The sequence below is a fragment of the Podarcis pityusensis genome (genome assembly GCF_964106645.2).
Source record: "Podarcis pityusensis genome assembly, chromosome: 3".
In the NCBI taxonomy this organism is placed as follows: domain Eukaryota; kingdom Metazoa; phylum Chordata; class Lepidosauria; order Squamata; family Lacertidae; genus Podarcis; species Podarcis pityusensis.
This window is the reverse complement of record NC_138026.1, coordinates 120385733-120405753: the sequence shown is the minus strand read 5'-3', so window position 1 is coordinate 120405753 and position 20021 is coordinate 120385733. Positions and strand designations below refer to the sequence as shown.

General features: G+C 49.0%; 1 protein-coding gene across 2 annotated transcripts in view; it reads left to right on the top strand.

The window, feature by feature from the left end:
- The window catches only part of LOC308474589 (L-gulonolactone oxidase), a 51130-nt gene extending 31109 nt beyond the window's left edge, over positions 1–20021 (top strand). For both annotated transcript variants that reach the window (XM_081001096.1, XM_081001097.1), the window contains 6 exons: positions 9391–9498; positions 11231–11307; positions 13321–13470; positions 14878–15042; positions 15554–15644; positions 18211–20021. In XM_081001096.1, the coding sequence (XP_080857222.1) occupies positions 9391–9498; positions 11231–11307; positions 13321–13470; positions 14878–15042; positions 15554–15644; positions 18211–18339 (720 nt within the window). In that variant the 3' untranslated portion in view covers positions 18340–20021. The remainder of the gene's footprint in view (positions 1–9390; positions 9499–11230; positions 11308–13320; positions 13471–14877; positions 15043–15553; positions 15645–18210) is intronic.

Below are 20021 nucleotides of genomic sequence, written 5' to 3'. Positions count from 1 at the left end.
TATAAGAACTTGCATGAAAATGGCCCCCCAACATTTTTCACAGGCTCATATAAGATCAGTATAAACAGTTAGGCCTGGTGAGCATTTAGGGTCCCCATCCCTAATTTGCGGGTTGCCATCTGATTGCATTTCACTTTGATTCTGATTTGATTTTAGGATGTATTTTAATTGATTGCTTGGTTTTATGGTAATATGTTATATATTTGATGTTAGCCGCTCTGAGCCCGGTTTTGGCTGGGGAAGGCGGGGTATAAGTATTTTTTATATATTATTATTATTATTATTATTATTATTATTTATTATTATTTTGATGGCATTTTACCATTGCACTGTTGAGAGTGTATCAACTTATGGTCTCTGTGTGGTTTGGGGACTGCACGGTCAGGGAAAAAACAATGCTGTCCAGGGTTGTAAAGACTGCAGAGAGAATAATTGGTGCACTCTTCCCACCTTGGATCAAATCTACGCTTCCAGGTGCCATAAGAAAGCGGCAGAGATAGCGCAGGATAGTGCGCACCCCAGAAATGTTCTCTTTCAGCTTCTGCCTTCTGGAAGAAGGTCCAGGGTTATAAAGACTAGGACTAGCCGTCTGAGAAACAGTTTCTATCCAAATGCGATTTTGGTTTTAAACACAGTGTAAGGAGTCTGTATGGGAGTATATTGTATTTAATTATGGGGTATCAGAGTTTTAGGGGGCTAGCCAGGCTGGAATAACTGGGATAGCAGGCTTGTTGGTTTCTGAATGTCTGATGTAGTTTTTTTTCCCAATTTCGTTGTTCTGTATGGGACAATGACAATAAAGATTATTGTATTGTATCGTATTATTATTATTTACTTCATCCTGTCCTCACAGGAGCCAAACAGATTCTCCAAAGGTAAATCCACAAGCAGGATTCGAGCAGAAGAGCTCTTTGTCCTCTTGTGGTTCCCAGCAACTGGGATTCAGAAGCACAGCTGTCTCCAACCGTGGAGCCAGAACATAGTCATTGTGGCTGGTAACCATCAATAGCCGGCCCCCCTCCATGGCTTTGTCTAATCCTCTTTCAAAGCTATATAGGTTGGTGAGCATCCCTGCCTCCTGTGGCAGTGAGTTCCACAGTCCAACTGTGCGCCGCATGAAGAAGTCGGACATCCAGCTTCGTTGCATGCCCACAAGTCTTAGTGATACGAGGAGAGGGACAAACGCTCCACCTAAATCTCATCCAAAATGGGGTTTGTTTTTTGAGACATGTACTCTGCACCACCAGCAAAAGCGAAGCCATAATTGGCACGTGTCGATCCATTAGTTCTTCAGAGGACAGAGCGTGGCCGCGAAGGAGCCTGGATAATGAAGTAACTGGGAGCAGGAGCCCGTTGGCCTTCTTAAATTAGGTGGATCTGCTGCTAATTTGCCGCATTTAACTGCATTAAATTCATTAGCATGGACCATTGCACCGACGTGCACTGATGTTTTGCTTTCTTTCCTGAACATAACTTTTTAAGATGGAGCCAGTGTATACAGCCGCTCAGTGATGAGAGAGAGAAATGGCTTCACAATCGGCAAAGTGAGAGCAATTCTGGACTCAGGGCTCTGGGCACTAGCCAGCTGTTGCTCTTCAGCAAAGCTTAGGGCCGGATCGGGCGATGCCTTCATTGCTTATGACATGCACCTTCTGTGAACTGTCCTGGCAATGCCCAAATATACAGATGAATGTCATGCGAGAAATGAGTGATGATGGAGGATGAATCGCAGCAGCTGGCGTGGCTCCTGGGTGCTTTCCATTCAATTCCGTGTCCAGTCAATTCTGTTTCAGTCAATTCTGTGTCCAGGGCAGCTGTTTATCAGCTCCATCTGGTATGCAGGCTGAGACCCTCCCTGCCCACGGACTGTCTCGCCAGTGTGGTGCATGCTCTAGTTATCTCCCGCTTGGACTGCTGCAATGCGTTCTACGTGGGGCTACCTTTGAAGGTGACCCGGAAACTACAACTAATCCAGAATGCGGCAGCTAGACTGGTGACTGGGAGCGGCCGCCGAGACCATATAACACCGGTCTTGAAAGACCTACATTGGCTCCCAGTACGTTTCCGAGCACAGTTCAAAGTGTTGGTGCTGACCTTTAAAGCCCTAAAATGGCCCTGGTCCAGTATACCTGAAGGAGTGTCTCCACCCCCATCGTTCAGCCCGGACACTGAGGTCCAGCGCCGAGGGTCTTCTGGCGGTTCCCTCATTGCGAGAAGCCAAGTTACAGGGAACCAGGCAGAGGGCCTTCTCGGTAGTGGCACCCACCCTGTGGAATGCCGTCCCATCAGATGTCAAAGAGATAAACAACTACCAAACTTTTAGAAGGCATCTGAAGGCAGCCCTGTTTAGGGAAGCTTTTAATGTTTAATAGGTTATTGTATTTTAGTGTTTTGTTGGAAGCCGCCCAGAGTGGCTGGGGGAACCCAGCCAGATAGGCGGGGTATAAATAATAAATTGTTGTTGTTGTTGTTGTTGTTGTTGTTGTTGTTGTTGTTGTTGTTATTCAGAGCCGCAGATCTTGCTGTTCCCCACCCCCCACCCCAATAAAAGTCAGGGCTGGACTCCTGCCTTCTGAGAGTGCTCAGGGCACCAGGTTGGGGAAGCCTGAGCGAGAGAACTGAGCAGTAAAGTCTTTGGATCACAGCAAAAGCAGCCGATCCACCAGGAGCCTGTGGGCTGCATCTCAAGGTGGTGCTTGGAAGATGGAGAGAGCAAGCTTTAAGCAGTTCCATCTTCTTAATGATGCTGCTAAGTTAGCGGCAGTCGAGAATAACCATCACCACCCCGCAAGGGATAATTCCTCAGAATGAAAAAGCTCTGTTGCCTGTACCAAACCTGTCCTCCCCCAACCAATAAATGGAGGCTAGAAATCAGAACATTACAGCTACTGACGCTGGACTTTGGGACTCTGCAAGGTGAGAACCTGGAAGGAAACGTTCCATAATAAGATGCCGTCATGTCGCCGAATTTGAGTCCCCACCTGTAACCTATTAAAAGCTAGGAGGGTTGTGTTGTAGCTCCAATCACTGTTACTCTGAATTCTCAATCGGTGTGTCTTCAAATACATTTGAGCTTTGGCAAAAATTTCCCCAGAGTGAAGATTTTGCATGTCGTGACTGTTTGGCACCACTTTCTATGGTTGCCATGCCTGTCAGCTGAGGATAATGTCTCGTGCATCTGTTGAAATGGATGTTAGTTCTCAAAGGTTTGCACCACGATAAATCAGAAAGGTGTTTTCGCTGCATCGGGCTTCTTCTTCAAACCTCCCCCCTCCCTCATCTTCCTTCTCCTTGTTATGTTACCACCTTTCACATAAATTTCAATGTCATACCCTAAAAACAACTAAAAATAGGTATAACCAGAATCCACCCCCCCCCCAAAAAAACCCTGATAGATTTAAACAGGGGCAGACTTTGTCTTTTCAAATTTAAGCGGCGCTCCTTGCGAGGTGAAAATTTAGCTCCTCTCTGTTTCTCGCCTTCTGTTCTGCTCAATTTACTATGTCATCATTGCCCGGGGCAGGGGAACCAGTCGTGCTGCCCTAAATCCACCTCTGGTTTAAAAACAATAATAATAATAATAATAAATTTTATTTATATCCCGCCCTCCCCAGCCGAAGCCGGGCTCAGGGCGGCTAACAACAATAAAACAGTACAAAAGTACAGCATAAACAACAGTCTAAAATCATTCGTTATAAAATTAATTAATTCAAGCCACTGGCAACCATTGGGCCAGAGCTCCGCGAAGATTGCCGAGGGAGGGAGTCAGGCTGTGCCCTGGCCAAAGGCCTGGTGGAACAGCTCTGTCTTGCAGGCCCTGCGGAAAGATGTCAAGTCCCGCAGGGCCCTGGTCTCTTGTGACAGAGTGTTCCACCAGATCGGAGCCACAGCCGAAAAGGCCCTGGCTCTAGTTGAGGCCAGCCTAACTTCTCTGGGGCCTGGGACCTTCAAGATATTTTTATTCGAAGACCGTAAGTTTCTCTGTGGGGCATACCAGGAGAGGCGGTCCCGTAGGTACGAGGGTCCTAGGCCGTATAGGGCTTTAAAGGTTAAAACCAGCACCTTAAACCTGATCCTGTACTCCACCGGGAGCCAGTGCAGCTGGTATAGCACCGGGTGAATGTGATCTCGCAGCGAAGACCTCGTAAGGAGTCTCGCTGCAGCATTCTGCACCCGCTGGAGTTTCTGGGTCAGTCTCAGGGGCAGCCCCACGTAGAGCGAGTTACAATAATCCAGTCTGGAGGTGACCGTCGCATGGATCACAGTGGCTAGGTCAGGGCGAGAGAGGTAAGGAGCCAACTGCTTAGCTTGGCGGAGATGGAAAAATGCCGCCTTTGTTATAGCTGCAATCTGCGCCTCCATGGAAAGGGAGGTGTCGAAGATTACACCCAAACTCTTAACGGACGGTGCTGGCACTAATTGCGCCCCCGCAAGAGATGGGAGTTGCCCCCCCAATCCCATATCGCCCCGTCCCAGCCACAGGACCTCTGTCTTCGAAGGATTTAGCTTCAACCGGCTCCCACGAAACCATCCAGCCACAGCTTCCAAACATCTAGTCAGTGTGTCTGGGGCCGAGTCAGGATGGCCATCCATCAACAGATAGAGTTGGGTGTCATCGGCATACTGATGGCAACCCAGCCCAAAACTCCGAACAAGCTGGGCGAGGGGCGCATAAAGATGTTGAAAAGCATCGGGGAGAGTATCGCACCCTGAGGTACTCCACACACCAAGGAGTGGCGCGATGACAATTCCCCCCCAAGCGCCACCCTCTGTCCCCGACCAGAGAGAAACGAGCGCAGCCATTGAAGGACTGTGCCCTGGATCCCCACGTCGGCAAGGCGGTGGTCTAGAAGTTCGTGATCGACCATGTCGAAAGCTGCTGACAGATCTAGAAGAATCAGCAGCCCCGACCCGCCTCGATCCAGCTGTCTACGAAGATCATCTGTTAGGGCAACCAGAGCCGTCTCGGTCCCATGACCAGTGCGGAAGCCGGACTGGAATGGATCCAGAGCCGATGTTTCATCCAGAAAACCACCAAGCTGTTCAGCAACCGCTCTCTCAATCACCTTACCCAGGAACGGAAGATTCGAAACCGGGCGGTAATTGGATAGATCTAAAGGATCTAATGATGTTTTCTTTAAGAGCGGGCGCACCACTGCCTCCTTCAGTTCCCCTGGGAATGTCCCCGTGCCAAGGGACAAATTGATGATATCCCCCAGGAGGGCCCGCACCTCGTCTGGACACGCTCTAATCAGCCAAGACGGGCACGGGTCGAGAGGACAGGTGGTGGGCTTTCCAGCTCGGAGGAGTCTGTCCACATCGGCTGGGGATATCCGGTCGAAGTGGTCCAATACTGGACCCGAGGACAGTCGAGGGGCCTCCAGTTCCTTTATTGTATCCAAATTGGCCGGGAGGTCATGGCGGAGCAACAAGACCTTCTCCGCAAAAAAGCTCGCAAATGCCTCACAGCTGTGTGTCAAATTGTTATTTAAATTTGGCTGTCCCTCAAGGGACGTTAAAGACCTGATTATACTAAATAATTGCGCCGGGCGAGAGCTTGCGGATGCAATGGAGGCCGAGAAGTATGACTTCTTAGCAGCCTTCACCGCCATCTCGTAGGTTTTCATAAAAGCCCTATAAGATGTTCTTGAGGCTCCGTCACGGGCACCCCGCCATACTCGCTCTAGCCGTCTGAGGTCCCGCTTCATTTTCCGGAGCTCCTCGGTAAACCAGGGAGCCCGGTTTCTGCGGGGTCGCAGAGGGCGCTTAGGTGCGATCTCATCGATGGCTGCCAGGAGCTGGGTATTCCAGCCCTCAACAAGCTCAGTCAATGAGTCGCCAGGGGGAGCAAGGTCCCGCAAGGCTTGGCGGAATCTATCAGGGTCCATCAGCCTCTGCGGGCGAGCCCAAATCGGCTCGCCACCTAAGCAGGGTGGGGGTGGAAAGTCAATCCTGGCTTTCAGAGCGTAGTGATCAGACCATGGCACCTTCATCGAAGGAGACATGATCACATCTATACCTACGCCAAAGATCAAATCCAGCGTGTGGCCTGCTTGATGTGTGGGGCCCGAAACAAACTGGGAGAGCCCTAGTGTCGCCATGGAAGACACCAGGTCCAGAGCCTGTGAGGAGGGAGTGGCATCAGCATGGATGTTAAAGTCCCCCAATACCAATAGGTTAGGGAACTCCAAGGCCCAGCCGGCCACCGCCTCCAATAGGCCTGACAGGGTGGCTGCTGGTGCGCTAGGTGGCCGGTACACCAGCCAGACAGCCAAGCTCTCCTCGGAGCCCCACACTAGGCCAACACATTCAATGCCGGGGATCGATGGCAATGGTAGAGCCCTGAAAGGACAATCTTCCCGGATTAATAATGCCACCCCTCCCCCCCGGCCCACAGTCCGCGACTGGTGGAGGACGGAGAAACCCGGGGGCGCCATCTCTCGTAAGGTAACTGTTGCCCCTTCGCGCACCCAGGTCTCCGTCACACAAGCCAGGTCGACCCCCTGCGAGATAAAGAAATCTCGCAGGGTGGCGGTTTTATTGCCTATAGACCTGGCATTGCACAGCACCAGTGACGGAGGTGAGTAATCCTTGCTCACCCTACCCTCGTCCCTCGGGATGGGGCGCAGATTGGAAGGGGTACGAGCGTATCCATATCTCGATCCCCTTCGCCTATAACATCTGCCCCCACCGCCATACCTCCCTCGCCCCTCCACGGTAGCAATCCCAGGTCTCATGGTAGCCTCCATTGATGGCATTCTTTCGCAGCCTAAAACAATAAAACCTTAAAACAATAAAAACAAAAAAACAAAACAACCCAGAAAACAATAAAACAATACAAATAAAAACTGCAAAAATTACAAATTCATCAAAATCTAACAAATTCCCAAGCCCACCCAAACATCCATCCCACCCCCATATATAAAAAATCTAAAGGGAAAGGAAAATATTTAATAATAATAATAATAAACATGTTAAAAAGAACTCTGCACCCCTCCGGGTCCTCCTGGGCAGTAGCAGCATCAGTGGCAACAACCATACTTGTGAGGCCCCACCCTGGGCCAGATAGTAGGTGGCAGGAGCAGTCCTTGTGAGGCCTGCCAGGCCCCGCCCCAGGCCAGGTGGTAAGTGGCAAGAAGGAGCAGGGCCCTCAGGCACTCACCACAGGGGAGTCTTCCTGGGCAGCAGAGCAGTCCTTGTGAGGCTTCAGGCCCCGCCCCAGGCCAGATGGGAAGTGGCAAGAAGGAGCAGGGCCCTCAGGCACTCACCACAGGGGAGTCTTCCTCAATACAAATAAAAAGGCCCAAAGCCTCAGAGATCTAACTTTCTCTTTTCATCCTGCTGGAAAAGCTTGCCAAACAAAGGCGTCTTCCATTGTTTCTGTTATGTTACTAAGCTTGGATCCTAGAACAATAGACAAGTAGGATCCTAGAAGGCAGCAACTGATTGGCTTGCAGGAAAAGACCAATCAGGCTCCAGGAGGAAGTTGATCAGCCTATTAGGCTGGTAGGATCGTAGAAGGCAGCAACTGATTGGCTTGCAGGAAAAGACCAATCAGGCTCCAGGAGGAAGTTGATCAGCCTATTAGGCTGGTAGGATCGTAGAATGCAACAACGGATTGGCCTGCAGGAAAAGACCAATCAGGCTCCAGGAGGGAAGCAGAATCAGCCAATCAGACGGGACTCATTGTGTAAATAGTGTACAGTGGTACCTCTGGTTGTGAACGGGATCTGTTCCGGAGGCCCCTTTGCAACATGAAAAGAGCGCAACCCACAGCGGCGTGTCTGCACACGTGCGGGTTGGGATTCGCCGCTTCAGTGCATGCCTGTGACGTCATTTTGCGGTTCTGCATATTCGCGAGCAGCAAAACCCGGAAGTAACCCTTTCCGGTATTTCCAGGTCACCGTGGGACATAACCTGAAATAATGTAACATGAAGCGGACGTAACATGAGGTATGGCTGTATATAAAAGCCTGAGGTTTGGGGGGCAATTCAATCACTGTTTTACAAGCTGCAATGTTGTTGTTGTCTAGTCGTTTAGTCATGTCCGCCTCTGGAAAAGGTTCAGAGAACCCAAATGATGGAGGGAATACTGCCAGTGTTTGAAAAAGAAAAGGTTCTGACCTCCTTTTTACTCCTTTGCCTAGTCCTCAGACCTTTTTGTTGTTGTTGTTGTTGTCTAGTCATGTCCGACTCTTCGTGACCCCCTGGACCAGAGCACTCCAGGCCCTCCTGTCTTCCACTGCCTCCCGCAGTTTGGTCAAACTCATGCTGGTAGCTTCAAGAACACTGTCCCACCATCTCGTCCTCCGTCGTCCCCTTCTCCTTGTGCCCTCCATCTTTCCCAACATCAGGGTCTTTTCCAGGGAGTCTTCCCTTCTCATGAGGTGGCCAAAGTCTTGGAGCCTCAGCTTCACGATCTGTCCTTCCAGTGAGCACTCAGGGCTGATTTCCTTCAGAATGGAGAGGTTGGATCTTCTTGCAGTCCATGGGACTCTCAAGAGTCTCCTCCAGCACCAGAATTCAAAAGCATCAATTCTTCGGCGATCAGCCTTCTTTATGGTCCAGCTCTCACTTCCATACATCACTACTGGGAAAACCATAGCTTTAACTATACAGACCTTTGTTGGCAAGGTGATGTCTCTGCTTTTTAAGATACTGTCTAGGTTTGCCATCGCCTTTCTCCCAAGAAGCAGGCGTCTTTTAATTTCGTGACTGCTGTCACCATCTGCAGTGATCATGGAGCCCAAGAAAGTAAAATCTCTCACTGCCTCCATTTCTTCCCCTTCTATTTGCCAGGAGGTGATGGGCCCAGTGGCCATGATCTTAGTCTTTTTGATGCTGAGCTTCAGACCATATTTTGCGCTCTCCTCTTTCACCCTCATTAAAAGGTTCTTCAACAAGCTGCAATAAAGAGCATGAAATCACTACAGGACTCCGGGTATATTACAGTTTCCAAAAACTGCACCAAGTGGGGCACCTCTCGTATTTTCGTATGGATGCTGTTCTGCAGAACAGGGTCAGCCAGACTGAAAGCCCCCGATGTGGCCATTACACTGGGAATCATTTTCTCTCGAGGTGCTGCAAGTTTTGCACCCGGGACTGAGTTTTTCAACACACCTGACTTTCCTTCGGGATGCTCCCTTATGCTGAGTCAGATCTTTGGTCCATCTAAATCAGGCCTGGCCAAACTTGGCCCTCCAGATGTTTTGGTACTACAACTTCCAACAGAACCAGTGGTCAGGGGTGATGGGAATTGTAGTCGCAAAACATCTGGAGGGAAGCAGATGCTGTTCTGTTGACCAACATGCCTGGACAGGAAACCTGAGCAGTGCTTTCCTCCATTCAGTTTATAGCCCATCCACTCTTGTCTCCTTTTCCCTCTGCCAGGTCCTGGACAACCTAGACAGCCACCTGAAGAAATCTGAGTATTTCCGTTTCCTTTGGTTCCCTCACACTGAGAACGTGAGCGTCATCTATCAAGACCACACCAACAAGGTAAGTCGATGCTCGGGTGGCCAGCAGAAAGGACCGTAAAGTCTTTTTTTTTTTTTTGGAGGGTGGAAGGAATTGAAAGAAGGGATTATAACTCCACAGGTCACTATGCTCCATCAGATGTCAAGGAGATAAAGGACTACACAACTTTTAGAAGACATCTGAAGGCAGCCCTGTATCGGGAAGTTTTTTTTTTTTTTTTAAATGTTTGACATTTTATTATGCATTATATTCTGCTGGAAGCTGCCCAGAGTGGCTGGGGTATAATAATAACAATAATAATAATAATAGGCATAAACTGAGGCAACCTCCAGCCCACAGGCCAAAATTGCTTCACCAGGCCTCTCCATTTGGCCTGCAAGGCTGTTTTGCCCAGACCATTCCCACCCGCCCTGCACCTCACATTATATGTCACACCAGGTGTTTGGTACGCAGAGAGGTGGCCGCTTTCTCTGCAGAAATCAGGATCGAAACATGCACAGCCGTCCATCAGGTGACATGTAGGAGTTGAACCCTGCTCAGTTAGTGTCTCCTTGCCAAACTTGAGACACAGCTTTAACAGCTGGACGGGATGGTATCAGGGGATCAACAGGTGGATAGGACCACCCACCTGTCAATCAGCTGATGTCATAGTGATGCCAGGTGACAGACAGGTCGTTGGTCCAAGGGATGGAGGGAAGTAAATATCTGCCCCCCAACCCCCAGGGCCTAAGAAGGATCCCTACTCCTGGCACAGGGGGTCTTCCTGGAGCTGCCTGATAGTGGTGGGTGTGATTGCCCCCCACACTCTCCCACATGAATACACACGAGCACAGCATCCTGCACAGATGATTCATGCAGATCATCCCTGCTCATCAAAAGATCAATCTGATGACCAGAGAGGGGAAGATTTGGTTCCTCATCAGGACCCTGGGCTGACCAGAGAGCAGTTTTAAGCTCTCCACCTTGCCCTCTGTGGGAATGTTCAGGGTGGCAGGAGAGGATATATTGTTTATTAATATCCTTCCTTTCTTGCACTACCAAGTTACTTTACTTAGCAGAGTTTACATTCCCCTTCTAACATGCACAGCAGATAGCTGGTCGCAGGCTCGTGTGAGCCTCTCACTATTATACAATTCCGTCTGTCTCAGATTGAATTGTATGTTCCTGGTAAGTTCCCTTGAATCCCTCTTTAAAAATAAAAATGCCACAATCTTATTCAAAGTCAATAAAAGGAGTTTACGCACATCAGTTCATAGTTGGATTCCTGAAGGCAGACTTAGTTACAGATATGTACATGTGGATCTACCCCATATGGGGGAATAATCCCAGTGCTGCCGCTAGCTGAGAGCTGGTCCAACGAAGAAGGGAGTCAAAAAGAGGGAAGGGCCTTGTGACTCGTCCTTTTGTTACCTGGACAGGTAAGATCATGCCCACCTTCTATCACATGCAAAAGGAAGGATGCTCCAGCCAGGAGGAACAGGAAGTTTTGGCTGGCTAGATCAAACATTCCCTCGCATGTCCACTCTAGGAAAACAAGGAAATCATGGATCACATCCCACACCCTCCCCATTGCTAGGTCTGTGTTTTTTATGTGTGTTTCACCGTTGCCACCCAAATCGGTGGAGTCTCAGGGCAGGGGGGGATGTAAACTACATGGCTGGGGGCTGATCTGGGCCAAGGTTTTGAAGGTCACATTTTCCCTGCTGCGCAATGTCTGTAGCCTGTCTCTCTCCCGTCTTGCATGTCTTTGCAGCCTCCCGCTTCCTCTGCCAGCTGGTTTTGGGACTACGTGATCGGATACTACCTGCTGGAGTTCCTCCTTTGGGTCAGGTGAGATTCAGCGTGCCTTGGCAAGGCATTCGTGTGGGAAGGACCACAGATTTCAAAGAAGCTGCTTGGTGGGAGGTTGAAGGTCAAAGGCTGGCAAATGAAGCTTGCTGACTTACAAGCACACCCTACGTTCAGAATCTCATCTTTGGCCTGAAACTCTTTCTGGTCCTTCCATTATTCCAGAGCAGGTTAGGGGGGCAATGTGTGCAGTTGTTCTGCCATCTTGTGGGCAGCAGCTGAAAGGACACACTCTCTGGCATTGGTTTGGGAGAGAAAGCCACAAATCCAGAAGCCATTGACCCCAATGGCCTTATAACTGTTGGCTGGTGGTGGTTTCCTGCAAGATGCAATCACAGATTGACTTAATAGGAAGGGGCACCAGGATCCAGCAAGTCAAACTCCTGTGGTGTTTTATTTTATGCAATAAATGTGGGCTGTTTAAAGACGGGTGCTTCAAGCATTGTACTGAGGCAAGAAGGAGCAAGAAGGAGAAGTGTCATTGTTTTGAAGACGTTGATTGAAGACGGAAGGGAGTTCCATAGGTTAACTATGCTAGATGGTCCAAGATTATTGCAGTAGAGTGTGTGCAAAATCTACTAGATATGCAATTGAAAGCATCTGTCTCTGAGCTGCAGAAGCAGCATGGAATTCATTCTGCTGGAGAAGCTGTGTGCGAGCAAAGGCCTTGCTTTGGTATCAACAGCGTCTTAGCAGCGCCCTCTGTGTCCATGCAAAGAGGCTACTGCTTGTAGCTGACTCACCTCCCTAGTTGCTAAGGAAAAAGCTGCCGGGGGCTTCTGCAAGGGGAGGTGGGATGCCCTTGAGGCCCCTCCTCATCCTAGAGGGCACTGCTCCCATCAAAGCACATAGTTAAACTATGGAACTCCCTGCCACAGGAGTCAGTGATGGCCACCAACTTAGATGGCTTTAGAAGAGGATAGGACAAATTCGTGGAGGAGGAGAGGGCTATTGGTGGCCACTAGCCATTCTGGCTATGCTATGCCTCCACGGTCAGAGGCAGAAATGCTTTTGAATACCAATTGCTGGAAACTACAGGAGGGGAGAGGGTCCTTGTGCATGAATCCTGTGTTGTAAACAAAAATCTGCCCTTTTTTCCCTAATGGGGGTATCCAAGAGCCCATATAGAGTCCTTACGTAGGTTCCCTATTGGTAGGAGAAAATAACAGAGGCCAACCAGAGAATATTGAGAAGCAAAGCAGCTAATAAGCCTGATCTTTATTGATCTGTTGCAACAGGGTCCTCGCTCACCACACGCAGGAGGGAGGAGGAACCCAGAACAAAGGTGTGCCTGCCCTTATATAGACATTTTAAATTCCCTGCCCTGGAGCTCCAGACCACCCCTCCATACATCATACATACATCACAGAAGGGGTGTAACCTAAGACCACCCCCCAGATACATCATACGTACATCACAGAAAAGGCGGTCTACAGCAGAAATCTGAGTGCATTGTTTATCTCGTTTGACAGGTTACCTGTTAATGGTCACTTGATTGGATTGCCTGGGGAGCCTGGCCAGTCTTTTGTAATGATAAATAGCCTGAGCCAGGTCACAGCCTCACACCCTATTCATATCTTAAATGTGCCCTTAAGGCAGGATTTGTGAAGGAAAAGACAACGGGGAGGCTTTTCCATTTTCCTTTGACCTTGCAGAGAAAACATTTGGTCGGTTTGGGAATCAAAAATGGTTTCAGGTCAGTCTTCCTGTGCTGATCTATGTACGTGCTTGGTTGGTACACTTATGAACATTTGACATATATCTAAGACCTCAAAATTCCTATCATGCTTGCTTGTGGGTTTCCCAAAAGCATCTGGCTGACTAATGGCCTGATCCAGGCCATTAGTTTCTTATATACAGGCACAATCCCAGCTACTCTCAAAGGGGCAGAAGGAAGGGTCAGCCCATGTTCCCTGTATCCGAATTCCCACCCACCTCGGATTTCTGCCCATCTGACTTCCACCTTGTCCTCTCCTCCTCTTCCTCCTCCATCAGCACATTCCTGCCCTGCCTGGTTCCCTGGATCAATCGCTTCTTCTTCTGGCTCCTCTTCACCGGAAAAGTGGAGAATGTCAACTTGAGCTACAAGATATTCAACTACGAGTGCCGCTTCAAGCAGCACGTGCAGGATTGGGCCATCCCCATGTAAGCTGATTTGACCTCGTGTACGGAGGGTTGGAAGAATAGGGCTGATTCCAGGATGATCAGGGCTGGGGTGGGTTTTCACATGTGAAATTCAGGTTGTAGTTGTCTCTGCAATTTGAATGATGTTGTGGGTTTGGGGCACCAGTCTGCATGAAGCCCTGAGTGTCTTCAAATCCTTGGGGTCCTGTACCCAGGTAGCGTTAGAATCTAAGAAAGGAGGTTGCTGGGCAAGTTTCTTTGTTAGGCAACGACCTTAGCTGGCCACTCAAATATCCTCATCAGCATCCCAAAAGGATGAGCCAGGTTGCTATAACTAAATGATGGGGCCCTTTGGGATAATGGGGTGGCGGCTTCCCTCCACCCCCTCACTTAGCTGCTAGGTAGGAGAACATGAGTTTTGGGGTGCGAGATGAACTGGAAGCTGGAAACACAGAGATTTGCTTGCTTAGTGTTGGAGTCATAGCTGTGTCCAACGGAGAAGCAAGATCTGTTGGGGTGTCAATGCTCTGAGCCCCTTCATCTTTGGCTCTGGTAGCTAAAGGTAAAGGGACCCCTGACCATTAGGTCCAGTCGCGGATGTCTCTGGGGTTGTGGTGCTCATCTTGCTTTACTGGCCAAGGGAGCCGGTGTACAGCTTCCGGGTCATGTGGCCGGCATAACTAAGCCACTTCTGGCGAACCAGAGCAGCACACGGAAACGCCATTTACCTTCCCACCAGAGTGGTACCTATTTATCTACTTGCACTTTGACGTGCTTTCAAACTGCTAGGTGGGCAGGAGCAGGAACCGAGCAACGGGAACTCACCCCGTCGCGGAGATTCAAACCGCCGACCTTCTGACCGGCAAGCCCTAGGCTTTGTGGTTTAACCCACAGCACCACCCGCGTCTCTATGTATGGGTAGATAAAACCAAATATCCTAAAAACACCACAGTCTGTGCTGACCAAGGAAACAGAACCTGGGTAAGCACCGGGAACCCCTGGAGTCTCTCACCGCTTGGAGATTGGGGTTGGCGTGCAACAATATATTTAACTAACTCGGTAGTCAGGGTCTTGCTCTTAATATAAAGCAGGCAAGACAGTGAGCAATGCTGGAAGGCGGCTGCTCTGGAGCAAGGATAGGGGCTCATCTCTGGTTCTGACAGGAGGACCAAGACCTGACTCCTTCAGGACCTTGGAGAGTTCCCAAGGGAAGAAAGGGACTTCCCAAAAAAATGATCAAAGCCCATTTGAGTGTCTTAAGCCAGGGAAGGAGAACCTTCATCCTGGGTGCCACAAATCTCCAGGCCGGCAGCTTACCGCAGTTCCTTGTGAAAGGGAGGGAGGCATTGACCGTTACACCCATTTGGGTGTAATCCCCTTGCACAAGATCTCCACGGCGTTGGGTCTTTTCGTACAATCTCCTCACAGTGAGAAAACGAAGGAGGCTCTTCTGGAGCTGAAGGGGGTTCTGGAAAGCAACCCCAAAGTGGTGGCCCACTACCCAGTGGAAGTGCGCTTCACCCGGGGAGATGACATCTTGCTGAGCCCCTGCTTCCGAAGGGACAGTTGCTACATGAACATCATCATGTACAGGTAAGAGGAGTCGGGTCCAGGCGGGTCCAGGCGGGTTGCCTGATGGGTATTGGAGGATAAGCCTACTGCTGGCCTCTAGCAGTGATGGCTGTTCTCTGCCTTCACGGTCAGAGGCAATAGCGCTTCTGACTACCAGCAGCAAGAGGAGAGAGGTCTCTTGTGCCTGGTTTCTGCTTGTGGACATCCCACGGGCATCTGGTTGGTGGTGGTGAGGACCAGAGGCTGGACCAGAGGAGCCTAACAGTGGATCAATGAGGCAGAAGCTAAATATTAGCGATCGGGCAGCCGATGTCCTCAGGCTTAACATCTAAAAGGCACGACCCCAAAAGGAAAAGGGCTTGGCAAGGAGGAAAAACTCTTCCTTGGTTGGCATTCCTGTAACGGCCAGCTAGAATGGAAACATTTGGAGACAAGCTATGGAACTCCCATTCAGCGCCCATCAGAATTGAAGCTCCGCTATGTTGTTCCACAACGGAGAGTAAAGTTCAGCTTATTTTTTTATCCCGTTCAGGCCCTATGGGAAAGATGTCCCGCGCCTTGACTACTGGCTCGCCTACGAGAGCATCATGAAGAAGGTTGGAGGGAGACCTCACTGGGCAAAGGTACGAAGGTGGGGGCAGTGTTCATAGAACTGTAGAGTTGGAAGGTATACCCAAAGGTCATCCAATCCAACCCGCTGCAGTGCAGGAATCACAGCTAAAGAATCCCTGGCAGATGGCCATCCGATTTCTGTTTAGAAAGCTCCCAGTAATTAATTAATTATTATAATAAAATTAATTAAATATTTCTACCCCGCCCATCTGGCTGGGTTTCCCCAGCCACTCTGGGCGGCTTTCAACAGAACATTAAAAACAGAACAAAACATCAAACTTCCCTAAACAGGGCTGCTTTCAGATGTCTTCTAAAAGTGAGACAGTTGTTTATTTCCTTGACATCTGATGGGAGGGCATTCCATAGGGCGGGCGCCACCACCGAGAAGGCCCTCTTCCCTGGTTCCTTAGTGTCCGGGCCGAACGATGGGGCTGGAGACGCACCTTCAAGTATACTGGGCCGAGGCCGTTTAGGGCTTTAAACGTCAGCACCAACACTTTCAAATGTACTGGGAGACAGCGCATCGGTGCTATAAGGTCCCGGTGGCCATTCCCAATCACCAGTTTCCAGGTCACCTTCAAAGGTAGCCCCACGTAGAGTGCATGGCAGTAGTCCATGAGGTGAAGGAGAGTCCACCACCTTCTGAGGGAGTCTGTTCCACTGTTGAACAGAAGTTACCATCAGAAAGTTCTTCCTAATGTTTAGCCAGAATCTCCTTTCTTGTATTTTGAATCTATTGCAAGAAAGGAGGTTCTGACTAAATATTAGGAATAAGTCCCGTTAGTGCAAGGATTTCCACCTGCAATGGGGTTTTCTCCCCCTCACCCTGAGCACATCCTACACCTTCCCCAAATCTGGAGGGTTGGGGGAACCACTTGGACCTGCCCCACTAGTCCTGATCTGGGGAAAAGGAGGGATATAATGATGATAATAATTACTATTATTATATATAAGGATGGGGGCAGGGGAAGATTGTGTGCCTTTTTATTTTTGCAAATTTCTTCAGCGAGGTGTCTTAATTTTGGAATGTGAGGAATTCAAATCAGCTATTTTTGTACTTGGACAACATTTAGTTTGGTACATTTACGTTTGATGAAGCAGCACATAAACCGCTTTCAGACCTCCTAAACATTTCAGGTGATGCTAAATAATAACAATATTAATAAACACTACGACTGCAAGTACTTGGCCATTGTTTTTAATGATTTCTATGCAATTTCACACACATTTTACTTACCGAGCATTACTTAATTATATTAATTTAACCGAAATATCCTTTTTATTCCCAAGTCATGTTACAACTTTTTAGCACCCCTCATTTCAGGAAGTTGAAAAATTCAACACTTCCTAGAGGAGATTGCAGCTGGGGAAGGAATAGTAAAACCTCCTTGTTCGCTGTGGCCTCATACACAGACCAAAAATTTTAAAAAAATCACCATCCCACAGTAGTTAGGCTTTGTAATAAAGCTCTGTGGATGTCAATGGGATTCTTTTTTACGGCCCAGTGGTGTATGGGAGGCAGGACAAAAGAGGGGAGGCAGATGGGCAGAGGAGGAGTTGAGAGCATGGAATAAACACAACCCAGGTGGTTAAGAAAGCCCAACAGAGACTCCATCTCCTCAGAATATTGCAAAAGAATGATGTCAATCAACATCTGATGATCTCCTTCTACCGGTCAACAATAGAAAGTGTCCTTTCATAATGCATCACAGTGTGGTACGCTGGTTTGACATCATCTGATAGGAAGTGCCTACAGAGGGTGGTGACAGCACAAGATATTATGGGCTGTCCCATTAATCCGCTGGATGAAATACAGTGGTACCTTGGGTTAAGTACTTAATTCGTTCCAGAGGTCCGTTTTTAACCTGAAATTGTACTTAACCTGAAGCACCACTTTAGCTAATGGGGCCTCCCGCTGCTGCTGCGCCACCGAAGCATGATTTCTGTTCTCATCCTGAAGCAAAGTTCTTAACCCGAGGTACTATTTCTGGGTTAGTGGAGTCTGTAACCTGAAGCGTCTGTAACCCAAGGTACCACTGTAGCGGAAGAATGTTGCCCCAGAAGAGTGAGGAAAATTCTCAAGGATGATTATTCACACCCTGGCCGGCACTTTCTTGATCTCCTGCCCTCGGGCAGAAAATATAGAAGCACGATTAGTCGCGCCAACAGGGTAAAGAACAGCTTCTATCCTGGGCTGTTAGGCTGATGAATGAAAAGATAACAACAGGGCAACTGATTTTCGGGTTTGGTGGGTGTGCGTCAGTAAATGAGGGGAATTAAGACTAAGAGAGCTGAGTGGGGGGTGCACTCGTGTAATCTCACTGTACACAAGTTGTACAAGTGACAGTAAAGTATTTCAATTCAATTGGTGTGCCTGTGAAGTGGCTCTGCCCCGCCCACTCTCAATATAGGCCCCACCCACTCTCAATATAGGCCCCGCCCACCACTGACATGCTCGCCCTGCAAGGTTTCCGACCCGGGAACATGCCTCTCAGACTGAAAAGTCTCCACCCACCCGATACAGACCCACATAGAGGGAGGAAGGGCACTTTCGTAAAACCGGTTCTCTGCCCACAGGCCCACACGTGCACTCGGAAGGACTTTGAGAAGATGTACCCTGGCTTCCAGGAGTTCTGCTCCATCCGGGAGAAGCTGGACCCCAGAGGGATGTTCCTGAATGCCTACCTGGAGAAGGTCTTCTACTGAGAGGTGACCTGGAGAAGTTGGTGGCGGCGGAGGAACCTCTCGTGTGGGCAGTGGTTCTCAAAGTGGGTGGCAGTAGCGCCCTCTTGGGGGTGGGGGGATTACCTGGGGGACACTAAGAGGCAAGGGGGCAGACGGGGGGCACTGGAGGTGACTATCTGGAAAGCTGGCATCGCTGGATCAAGTCCATCAATTTCATTGTATTCATTATTTTCAATTGGATTTTGAATAAATGCGCAGCTAACTGCTACTGTTTGGAATTTTATTGCCTTATTATCTTCATTAGAAGGTCGTGCAAACCACTATTCTGACTAATGCTGTCTAGAGGGTAGGGGGCACTGGAGTCTATGGGACCAAGGGGGCAGTGACCCTAAAAAGTTTGGGAATCCCTGCACTAGGGGATTCTCCAGTGGTTGGTGTCATGATGGATGGGGGACGCTCCTTCCCCGAGATTCTAGCAGCCAAACGAAGCTACCCAAAAGGCGAATTATTTTCAGGACTGCCGAATGCATTTAAATGTTCTTTTGTTTCCCAGATTAGAAGGCTTAATTATACAGCACAGTCCCACGCCTGCTCAGAAGTTTGAGTCATGGTGATTTCAATGGGGCCAACTTCCAGGTAGAGTTAGGACTGCAGTCTAAGAGAGGAAATAAAATCCAAATGTAACAGCAGGGAATTTGATTTATTAGGACCAACTGAAAGGCTGCGAAGAAGTGAGCAAGCCTTAGAGACCTCTCCATCTGGCTATGCAATAAGCTTAAAGGGGGTGGAGAGAAACAGATGTTGCTGAGCGCATATAGAATCATAGAATTTTAGAGCTGGAAGGGACCACCAAAGGCCATCCATTCCAACCCCCTACAATGCAGGAATCACAGCTCAAGGATCCCTGGCTGATGGCCATTCAACCTCTGCTTAAAAACTTCCTAGGAAGGAGACTCCACCATCTTCTGGGGAGTCTGCTCCACTGCTGAACAGCTCTTATTTCCAGAACAGTATTTCTATTTAGTTGGAATCTCCTTTCATGTAACTTGAATCCTTCAGGATCAGGTCCCACAGCAGCAGAAAACAGGCTGAAGCTGCGTGATCCCAGACTGCACCAATGGCAAGAGGACAAAGAAGCAGGGCTGCTTTTTCCCTCGGGGAAGATAAAAGCCAAGGAAGTAAAATATGTGAACGTTTCTTTACACTGCTAATTGGATTTGTTAATTTTGGATTTCTTTCTCTGTCTCCCCACTCCCCAGGAATGCGCCAGCATAGTTACCTGCAAACTTTCCCTAAACGCTCCGTTGAAGGGTGGAGGTGAGGGGTCACCTGAAATGCGTGGTTAAGCTTGGAGACTCCCCCAAGCACACATAAATTACTACCCTTTATTTTTTTTTTAGGTGGACCCAGTTTGCTGCCAAACTGATAGGCCCAGGACCATCCATACGTCACCACAGTATACAGGGTTTATAAAGTCTCTGCCCCCAAACTGCTTACAGTCTCAATGCTGATAATGGGGGAAAACAAGAAAGGGTGTTTATGGAATGGAGGGAGAGGGACAAGCGTGAGCGTCACACTTGCTACTTTGGCATAGGCCATTTTGTTTAATCATGTTCTTACCATTGATTATGTTTCAGCTACCTACTGGAACTAAATCCTTCCTTTGCGTTCTTTTCCTCTTTATGTAATAACTCAAAGTTGCC